This window comes from Phaethon aethereus (genome assembly GCF_964289735.1).
Source record: "Phaethon aethereus genome assembly, chromosome: 6".
Taxonomy (NCBI): domain Eukaryota; kingdom Metazoa; phylum Chordata; class Aves; order Phaethontiformes; family Phaethontidae; genus Phaethon; species Phaethon aethereus.
The window spans coordinates 13,206,912-13,218,131 of NC_138580.1; the positions used below are offsets into that span (position 1 = coordinate 13,206,912).

The window sequence follows — 11,220 nt, forward strand, 5'->3', positions numbered from 1 at the left end:
CACCAGGCTGCATGACTTGTGTTGGTAATTCACCAGAATACGCAGCTCTGAGACCATCTGAACACTCAGGGCTGCTTGCTCCAATCTAACTGCAATGAGGCAGAGACCTGCCTCCCCCAGACAGACCTACTGCCCGGCACCGTGGCCTTACTAGTTCCCATCAGCTGAAGCCCAGTATAGCCCACTTGCTCTAGATGATCATCTGCACCCAATGCGAACTATTAACCTTAGTTTTAGAAGGCAGTGATTATACCTCTGTCGAGTTAGTCTGAGTACTAGAACATGCACAAGGGCAGGTGCTGTAGCTCAACTGATGACCCTCTGTAGTAACACTGTTGTGTACGTGAGGGAGCCAGGAGGGGCATATACTAAGGCATAGTAGTGCAGCAAGGAGACAGTCTACACCTTCCCACGCAGCTGAGATCATGTCTGCTATATCCTGCGCACCAGCTATATTGGGAATCAGCTTGGGGCAGCCCTGAATTCCTCTTTTGTGTCTGGATGCCACGTCATGGGTGTTGCCACCACCAGATTACTGGCAAGCCCGGGATAAATAGCAAGCTTTAGGCTAGACACCTGCACTTGCCAGTGGGAAGATTTCCATCAACTCCTCGGACTTCAGTTTCCAGTTCAGAAAAATACTTAAACCTGCATTTAGCTCTAAGTAGGGTCTCACTTCAGTTTGCCTTACTATTACATAGTTTGTTTTGTCATCTTACTCATATGCTGAAAGTCAGAGATGTGCCAAAGCATCTTTCTGACAATGGTCCTTTATGTTGCCAACTCTGAAGGTTTTTATAAGTTTAAAATAGCAGTTATATAACCTCATTCCCTCCTAAGTATAAGGATTAAATAGCTACTTTCAAACAGCTATAGAAAACTGTACCTATTAATTTTCTTATAATTGAATGTTAGTTCCATTGTCAACCTCAGCACATCTACAGATGCTGCCGTCATTTGGAGGTTGTTTAATTTATTTACCAATAACAGTGAACAAAGAATTTCCAGTCTAAAATATGGTAAGCTTTCATCCAAAAAGAACATGCAATCATAAGTTTAGTGGCCCAGTGGGATTTTTTTGTATCTCTTTCCAGGAGGAAAAACCTTCTTTAACAGAAAATAGGTTCCTCATCTGTACATCTAGACTTCAATTTAAATTCTGCAAACAGCCTTATTAAATTCATCAGAAAAAACTCAATACATAAACCCTGGCCACTGCTACCTTTGACTTCAGTGTAGGCTCAAGAGATTTTATAAAAGCATCAGGTAAGATAGTTTGTTTAGTGTGAGACACTAAGCAAATTTTTAAGAAAGGTTGGAAAGAAGAATCATTAAAGTCTTAAAAATCACTCTTAGCTTACAGTAAATACATGGGTCTCATAAGGTCTTTCTAGCAACTTTCCTTCTTTCCAGGGTCATTTGTAATGCATAGCTCAAGAGGCACAGCAGTGTTGTGGCATCCAGTTGATCAGAAGAAAGGGAGCATGTGCGTGGGCCACATGTCATTTATTTTCTTGGTGTCAATTATTGCCAAAAGAGGTTATTTTAGTTGTATGGTTTATTTTGTTGAAATGTAATTATTATGCTAATTATTTCCAAATTTACTGGTTAATTATAATGCTGAGATCTCTGCCTTGGTACTTCCAGAGATGTACAAGCTGTAGGAAATGTTTCATAATATTAATATATTTCCACAACCCAAAGTCATTTGGCTAAAGTTCCTAGAACGGAAAAAGTGACATCCTGTAACAAGAAGGCATGGCTAGCTCCATGAAACAGCTGATCTGCATCGAAAAGGCATTTTGTTCAATCTGATTTCACTGCAAGAAGCAAATGACTTAAAAGGAACACAAAAGAACCTAAATGTTGGATCTTGGCTTCATTACACCATTGCACAATTCCCTTATCCCTCCTTTTTCTTGGGGGATGAAGGGATGTAATCGCCATCCCACTGTTGCTACAGGAAGTCTGTTGGATGTCGTTCCAAGGAAAATTGGAAAGGCTACCTCAATTCTTTTAGGGCTAATTGTGCAACTGAGTTCAGTGGGAATGTTGTCCTTGATTTCTGCAGAGGCAGAATGCAAGATGTACATGGGCTTCATCTGGATATTGCTAAGAGGATTGGGTTGACTACAAAGTTGCTGTCTGCTACCTGGATCCTGATTTTAGACCTTTGCCTATGTCCACAGTGGATGATCAGGGTTAGCAGTGATTGGAGTTGTTAGCCTTGGTTCCTTAGTGCCTGCACTCACTTTGTGATGATGGAAAAGGGAAGTTTTTCCTGGTAGTTCACTGGGATGTTCAACATTACAAACAAACTTCCAAGATGGAAACTTGCAACTATGCAGTCCTGGCACAGGTGACACATCCCTGCTGAGTCATGCCCATTGGAAAGGTGCGCCCTGCATTGCTGAGCCTCTTCAGAGCTTAAAGTGGTGGTAACTTCACCATAAATGCTAGGCAGAAGGTCACGCAAATTTTCTTTCTTCTTTTTACCTTTTTAAAGAGCAAAGTGTCATGGGTGGGAGGTGGAGGAACTGATGAAATTACACCTGTCAACAGAGAAATAGCGGAGAAACTGTGAGGTTGGGGGAAATTATCCTCGCTCACTGACTTCATAAGGACAGTCGTGCTGTGTAGCTGGTGAAGATTAACCTACCAAACTTTTGGGAAACTTGCTGACGACTCCGCCACACCACCTCCAAAATAGAAAAGAAGACTTGGAGCTTGGAGAGAATGCTGAACTCCAGAAAGCCGACTGCTTTCTACATGAGAAGATTAAGGAAATCTTGCCACTGCATGTAACCCTGTGGGAATTACTTTACGGCCCTTATTTTGGTATTAGTTGTATGTGTATCAGATGCTTTTAGAAGCATCCTTTTCATTTTAGCTTCTCAAAAACTATATGGAATTCCTTTTAGTTGGGGGTGGGGAGGTGTTAATCTGCTTTTTAAATCAGATTTTGACATTTTTGTGACTGTTCATTGAAAATTGAAACATTTGATCTGTTTATGTATGTAAGAAATGTTTACACAGCTTATACATGCAGCTGTAGGATGGGAGTAGCAGTGAAAGTCTCATACTGTTATGCATGAAGATACATATGGGAGAATGTAAGCGAGTAGGTCACTGGATTATGACTTAATGATTTGGAGCAGAGGCAGAATTTGGGGGAGTAGTGGCAAGGCACTGCCGGAGAAAAAGTAACAAATGGAAAATCTGAATGATGACTGAGGCTAAAAATATCAACGGAGAAAGCTGAACAAAATTAAATGTATGCATATGGCACACTACAGTCGAGTTTAACACATCCGACATTTGGAGAAACAGCCTGTGAGTGTATGTCAGTATTTTGCCTCCGATAGGAATAGCAGGGGGCAGAGCAGCACACGGGGGGATACCTGCAAACTTTCCCCTCAGACTCTTCCAGTTCTAACTAATTGATAATACAACAGGAAGAGTGATAACAAATTGTTTACGTATTTCTGTAAATACCAAAATACTCAGGATTCTGTTGTGCCTGGCATTGACATGCAATTCACTGGCAACAAGGCTGGACCTTTTGATCAGTTGACAGATCATGTATAATGGAGAAAGTTGCTGCTGTTTTATATTCTCTTAAAACCATATCCATCTTAGTTCACCTGAAAACATCCCTGCTTGACAAAGCACAGTTCCTGGGTCGGAGAATTTATATATATATATATATTAGTCATATATATATGACTATGTCATAGAACCCAACATAATTAAGGGTCTTCTAAAGAAAGCAGTTGAAGTTGTGCTTGCTTTTGAGTGATCTACTTGGTTCGGTTAGTGCATGCTGGTGGCTTACCTTCTGCTAATTGGTTCTTGAATTGAGGTTAGTGGTGAACAGACCAGAAGAAACAAATTATATCAAATATGACAGGATGGCATGGATCATACTGGAAGGGAGGAAGCAGTTAAAAGTATTTGATTGGTGCACGTTGGGTTTCTAGTTATTCGTTGAATGGAGCACTTTTTCTAAGCACATCCCATACATTTTCATATTATTCAGGGTCTGGCCTCACTTTTTATGGGGAATATTATGCTTGCACAACTACCATAAGCTTCTTTTTTCTCAAGGTAGGATGGGACCAAAATGAGGGCCTGAAATAAGTTTCCTTCAGCATTTGAAATACATCGTGTGTATGGCACAGAGATTTTTCAGCAGTAAACATTGACCAGGTTTTTGGTTCTTTCTGATCCTGCTTGCTGAGCAACCAGTCCTAATAGGCTGTAGATGCTGGCAAGGGGAGGCATTAGTGTTTGATACGGGAGGGAGCAGAGAGCAAGAAGGGGAAAATACAGGTTGAGTGTCAGGAAAAGTGTCATCAGTAAGGTCTGGTGGGTGCTCAGATGACTGACACTTCTCCCTGCAGGGCGTAGGATGGTAGTGCAGAAGGGCTCAGGAGGCAGCAAAGGCAAGTCTGCCTGCCTTCCTCTAGTGAGGACAGCCTGAGCTCTAGTGCTCGCTGCGCTGCTTTAGTCAGCTTACTTACTGCAAATGCAGGTAAGTTCCTGCAAAATCACCAACGGATTGTCCCTTCTAAGAGGACTTACCGGGCATTGTCTTCAGCAACCAATTCTTGACCACTGTAATACTGGGGACTTGGCTCAGACGTGGCTGAGGTGAAGAGGCACTCGTAGGAGTTGGGCTGCGAGCAAGGATCTGGTCTATGTTAGTTTTTGTGATTGACTGTGGTTGTGCGGTGGTGACAACTCTTGGTCTTTCCCGTTGGGACTGATAAATATTGGTGGGTACACCTATGGGCACAGCAGGCTGTTTTTATCCCCACAATAACTCCAGTGAGTTCAAGTTATCAGGAGGGCTTGACCTTGACAGCATAACCCACACAGCATTGGAGGAATATTGTCCAAAGGGAAAGTCACTGGCCATCTCTGTGCTGTCACAGCAAAGAATTGCAGGATGAGAGCAAGGGTTAAAACTCTGAGTAAAACAGCGTGGGAGCCCACCCAGAGAGATTTAACTGCATGCCTCTTCTCCTGCCGTGCATGCATGCGTGTGTGTGTGTGTACTTCTCTAAAATTCACTGCTGCCTAATTTCTCTTCTTCAAAATATCAACCAATTTCTAGTGCCAAGGAACCTAATAACCTATTTATTAAAATGAGACAGACAATAAGTTTGTGTGGGGAAATGTTAAGGCAGTGCACATTGATCATGCTGATTTAGGACAGTACGGCCATCGCAGCGTTTCTGGAGACAAACTCTTTGCAGCTAATTGCATTATAAATTCCACTAAACCATTTTCATAAGGTATTTCTCTAAGATATAAGCTCTCCATCAAAAATAAAACCAAAAAGAGCAAAGGAGCAGTTGTGGGTTTTTTTCCTAATTAAATATTACATGAAAGTAAGACGAGAGAGAGAGAGGAAAAAATGCAAATCGTGTTCGTTAAACGCTAAGTCTGCTGTCAGGGGTTAGTTTAAAACACCATGCGACATTTTGAAACTCACAGATTTTCAACTGGAATCCAAAAAGGTAGAGTCCTGGGGTCTTTGTCATCAGATCAAGATGGTCCTGAGCCATCACAGGTCAAGATATTGATGTCATCACTTTTCAGAGGTGGTAATCCTGGCATGTCATGAATCTTAACCGTCCCAAAAAGTGACCCAGATGAGGCCTGGATGCTGGAGCACCTTCAAGAGAGCCCAGGGGGTGCGGCAGTGGGATTCAGCCTCTTCCTCCTCCTCTGGTGGACCATGGACGTGGGGTTACACTGGCTGCAGTAGGTATCGTGGGCTAGAGACACCGATAGGAAACAGCAGTCATCGTGTACAGCCGGTTTGAACACCTGGAGAGCAGTTCCCTCAAATACTCAGTGGTAGTACTTAGCAAAGTGCATTTTTACAGGGGATCTCAAATGTTTTTATCGAGCTGGGTCAGAAGACACTGAAGCACAGAGCAGTTAATTGGATTTCCCAAGGAAGAATAGCAAGCAGCAGAGGACTGAGCCTGGCATCCTTGTTTCCCAGCCACCAGCACAAAGCAGCAGACTGTTGCCCACACCATTTTAGTATTTCTTTTGGTAACTGGGAGCAAAGCATGACATTTCTTTTCTTCCTTTCATATTGAAGGGCACAAATTCTCATTCCTTGGAAATATTTGTCACTTTGAATGTGCTTATACAAATCTTCTCCTTGGTTCCTACACGTGATGTGCTGTGAGCTCATTTTAGAGACTCCAGGCAAGGAGATATTGCAGTCAGACCAGGAGGAGGCTGGGATCTCCTCTGGTTTTCATGTATCAGATATTTCAGGTAGTGCCCATTTCCAAAAAAGTTATTTGTTAGTTCAGCAATTGGGAAATTCTTTGCCAGGGTACTTTTGCCATAGGAAAGCCTTTACTCCTAACATCTTGTATGAAACTGGGAGTTGTAGCTCCCAGGGTAGCTGTAGCTGTCAGTCTGCTATCGGATTAGAAGAAAGCATTTTCTTTTCTTCCTCCTCCTCTCCCCCTCCCCATGCAGTAATATTATTAAATTACAAAGAAATTGGGAGATAAATGTACTGCCTCTGGTCTCGTCTTTGAGCCTAGGGGTAGCTCTGATCATCTCAGTGGTCACAGCTGGGATGTTTGGCACCCTGTGTTGGCAGGTTGCCCTGCTGCTGCTGGGGAGGACCAAGGCTCCCCCAGAAGGCAATTTTCATCTGCACCTGCCTTCACGCAGGAAGGAGAGTTCTCCTCTCCTTGCCGACAGAGCCACAATGCCTGAAGTTTAGGTGGCTGAAGTTAGATGGGTCGAGTATAGCTAATGGAGGTGGGAATTTCATGGACTTGAGCATTAGTTAATTAATTTTCACCTTGCCCTGAGCTGGGTTGGGTAGGAGGTGTTTGTCTCAAGGGGGACCTGAGGTAACGTGGTTCCCCCAGGAGCATCATGTTGTGGCAGAACAACCATTAGGTCCCAGGACTAGTTGACTCATTAGACCTCTCTATCTCCCTGCTCCAGACAGGAGAGATGCTCATACCCTTTTTAAATGTGCTGTGCCCCAGTCATGAGGATGCTGTAGCAAACACGCCTAGTATTGACTCTCAGATCAAAGGAGTGAGTTTCCTGCATGACAACCATTAAAGGTGCATGTGTGAGCGACATAGGTCAGAGATATGTACAAGAAACTTAAGGCAAGGGTCAGTTGAAAAAACTGTCATAAAAGTTCCTCAGCCACATTCACAGAAATCAGATGTCTATAAAGATGCAGGAGAAAGTTCCACAAAATTATGCAACCCCCTGCCCAAAACAGGATTTTATCCTTGTGCATAGGTAACAGCTGGCATAGCAATGGGCTTTAATCTGGGGAGAGGGGAACATCTGCTTGCTGGTGGGAAGAGTGATAGTAATTCTTGCAAAAAGCAAAGAAGGGGGGGAAGAGGGGAGGGAGAAAAAAAAGAATTTCTAAATCTTTATGGTAAAAGGGGCATTTGTCGTTCTCATTTTTTTGTTATTGTTGCCAAAAGTTGTTACGTGGTTGTTAAATTTTTTTAAGTCATTTTAGTTTTTCCACAAGTGACCATGATTTGTTACTTATACTGTAGCTTACAGAAGTGACACACTTAATATCGGGGGGTCCAAACCTGGATATCTACCAATGGAGATGGAGATCAGGTAAATGCACACCTGCTCTTCCAAAGAAAAAAAGCTGCCGTTTGGCAACTGGTTTGAGAGGGAGCTGCAGGCTAAACATGAGCATTTTGGAAGAGATTAGATTGAGTGCTGCCATTAATCACCAAGTTGCGTGTAGGCCCAGCATGGTTTTGTGTGACAATGATGTTCAGACAACATGCCATCCACCAGGAGACTCCGGGTCCCTGGAGAAGGCTCTGGGTTCTGGCCCTAGCAGTAGCTGAGCACAGGTCCACCAAAGAGAGACCTGGCAGGAGCTGTGGTCCCCTGCAGACTAGCCCCATAGCAAGTACGATGTACCGTCTTACTCTCCCAGCCGGAGGGAAGGCAGTGGTGGCTGCAACAAAGACCATGATGGAGAAGGCAGGTGAGAGGGAGGTGTCTGCAGGTAGATGAGAGTAATTATGTTGCACCAGTGCCACGCCTGTCATTTTCTCTTCTCTTTTACAGACACTTAACAAGAACAATTTGATACCAGATGACAGGACCAACTTCTACCCGTTGCAGCAAACCAATGTGTACACAACAACCTATTATCCCAGTACACTGAATAAATATGACTACAGGCCTGAGGCCTCCCCTGGAAGGACCTTTACCAACAGCTGATGATGGACAGATCCTACAGGACTGGATCACTTCCTATATGAATTTTTTTTAATTGATTTTATGGACCAAATACTGGCCTAGCCTCTAGATGTAAATATTGTACAGTAGGGTCTTTTTTTTTTTCCTTTGGTTAATTGTATTTCTTGTAAACAGCACATCTCCTTACAAGGACAAATGCATATGGACCATTCTGCAGAGCTTTTGTGGATATTTGGCTGGAGATGGCTCTTAACTACTGCAACTGTTTATGGCTGGAAGATCAGCGTTGCTGTCCAAGGCCGACGTTGTCAAGGAGGTGGCTTCGTGCTGAGCTGGGTATCAACCACGCAGCAGCACACAACACACGGGTGCATTCTAAGCAAGGCAAGAGGTGGCCTCCTGGCGCAGGGGTGTCTGTCTGGTGAGGAGCATCCTTCCTGAGACAGGGTAGCAGTGGTGCACTGGATGACAGGCAGCTCATGAGACAGGCCAAGCGTGACTCCATTGTGCCAATAACTTGAAGAACGTTTTCTTTTTCTTTTCTTTTTTTTTATTTTCGATTTTTTTTATGTTTTTGAAAAAAAAAAAGAAGTGACTTTCTAGGGCAGCGTTCCCTGTATCTTCAATGGAATCTTTTCGTATTACAGGAAATAGTCTCTGCAGCCTTCTTTGGTAATATGCAGTTCAGCTGATGAGAAACAACACACAAAGTGCATTACCCGAAGAAGCTTTCCAGAATGTTTCCAGTCTTAATTAAAAGAAAATTATACAGGCAGTGAGACACTGAGAAAAGTAAATGTTGGAATAACATCGGAGACATGAACTTGGAGTGCCTAACAAACAAAGATGTTTATATCACTGGAAAAAAAAGATGTGATGATTGCCGCACAAGAGCCATGGGCTTTTTTTCTTTCTTTCTTGTTCTTTTTTTTTTACTGAGACAGTGTTAACTCTTTTTTGTTCTAGCTTTGATCCTGATTGCGTCTGCCGGGAAAGGCAACTTTAGAGGCCGTGCTCTTCTTGTGGGAAATCACCATGCTTTGGGCTAATTTTTCTCTTGTTTTATTGTTGGTTTTTAGTTCATTTACTTTCAAAGAGTGAATAATTCTGACTTTGCAGGGGGAGGGTATTTTTGTAAGGAATGTTTCCATAGTCTGACATGATCCAGAAAGTCTGCTGCACATTCTTATAGTGTCTTCCAGTCAGTACTCTATGAAATAGTAACGCAGCTGAGTAATGTGCATTGTTTGCCAATATTTCCTCAATTTTTCTGAACAAAAACAACCCAACAAACAAATGCTGCTGCAGCTTTTGAAGTAAATTGGGGCGGTAGCATTATTAAACAGTATATCCAGCCTTGAAATGTAATTTTGTGTATGTGTGTGACTGTGTCTATAAGAACTGTATTAGTTTGATGCAGAAGCCATGTTGTCTACAACCAGATGTTTGTCTGACATAATTGTTTGGCAAGAAGGAAACTTATTGCTGGTGCTTGATGTACAATTACATCCAATGTGTTAGCAACGTGAACAAGTTCACCACTGTTATCATTCAGTGTTTCTAAATATTTATAATGAATTCCTGATGCTAAGGATTTTAGAATGTCGCAATATTGAGCATGAGATAAAAGTGCACCCCGAAACGTGCATGAGCTCCATGTGGTCCTGAGCTTGGCTTTGTCGTCTGCATCTTATTCGAGCAATTGCCATGTCCGTGCTGGCCATTGGCTCGGCCGTGTTCCCAGCGGTCCCATTTGTCTTCGCTTTACTTCAGATTTCACTGTAAGCTGACACCGGTCGTTTCTCAGCGCTGTTCCTTTGCAGTTGCTGGTTTGGAAGCCCAGCTTGGGCTGTGTGCTCAGCTCTTTCACGTAGGCAGCTGGTAGACGATGAAGAAAGACTGTATTGCTCCTGACAAGTATATTGCTTTTCCTGTGAGGAAAAGCCAACATGGCTCTGTAAGCCAGTGTTATGGTGGTTTGACCAGAAAGCAAGAATAAAATAGCCTCCCATTTTTAAATTACTTTGTTCGACTTCAGTTTGCAGTGACTGAGGGCTGTAGGGATATTTGTAATTAAGTGGGGTCATTAGCACTGCCATGAGGACACCCTAGGCTCAGCAGTGCCCATTATTTTCAGCAGCTGTTTTTCTAATTTAGCGGCTCATCCTGCTTCTGCTCTGGTCTCACCAAGCGATGAGAGAGAGAGAGGTGCCCTTAAATAGATGCACTCCATTGGAAGCAGCAGGGTCAGGAGCTGATGCAGACCTTGAAGCTCTGTCTGAAGCAACCTGCTGCAACCCTCCAAGTAGGCACAGTGGCTCGGTGGCCCTGACCCTGCCTGGCAGCGTGGCCAGGGCAAGAGCAGCAGGAGTGGAGCGGGATCACCAGGGAAGCATGACAGCACTGGTAGCAGGCACCAGCGCCTGCAGGGGGGCTCTTCCCAGGCCCCTAAACCCCATTTGAGGAGCCATGCTTTTGTGCCTCGTGCCATAACGAGTTCACCCTGTCTCACCGAACTGCCACGTCCCCCTCAGCAACACCGAAAACCCTCACTTAAAGTAGTTCTAACGAGCATGTAGCCCAGGGTTTGAAAATTATTAGATTAGACTATCATCAGGAAGGGACTTCCCAGTTTTAATTTATGTGATTCAGAAGAAATTGGCTCCCAAGATCACTCTAGCCATTGTAAAATTAAAGCCATCTCTGAGCTTCCCCTTGAGAAGATTCCCTGTATCAACACATTCGGCAATTACCATGCACATGGCAGGGTTGCAGCTGGAGTTTGGAGGGATGCGAGCGAGTCAAACCTTGCAATTATTTTAATTTTCAATTTTTCCTTTCTTTTTCTTTTTTTTTCCCCCTCCTTAAATATTTTTCCATTTTTGGCTCCACAGAATAACACAATGTAAACTGATTTTTTTTTTTTTCCCCCCCTAAAGAAGTGCCACATAGCAGCTGAAATTATTT

The 11,220-nt window shown here is 43.3% G+C and overlaps 1 protein-coding gene across 1 annotated transcript in view; it reads left to right on the forward strand.

The window, feature by feature from the left end:
- Positions 1 to 9,716, forward strand: part of SEMA5B (semaphorin 5B) — a gene marked incomplete at its 5' end in the record, with an annotated part of 139,886 nt that extends 130,170 nt beyond the window's left edge. The window contains one exon of the mRNA XM_082001596.1: positions 8,119 to 9,716. Within this exon, the coding sequence (XP_081857722.1) occupies positions 8,119 to 8,274 (156 nt within the window). The 3' untranslated portion in view covers positions 8,275 to 9,716. The remainder of the gene's footprint in view (positions 1 to 8,118) is intronic.
- Positions 9,717 to 11,220: the final 1,504 nt, after the last annotated feature.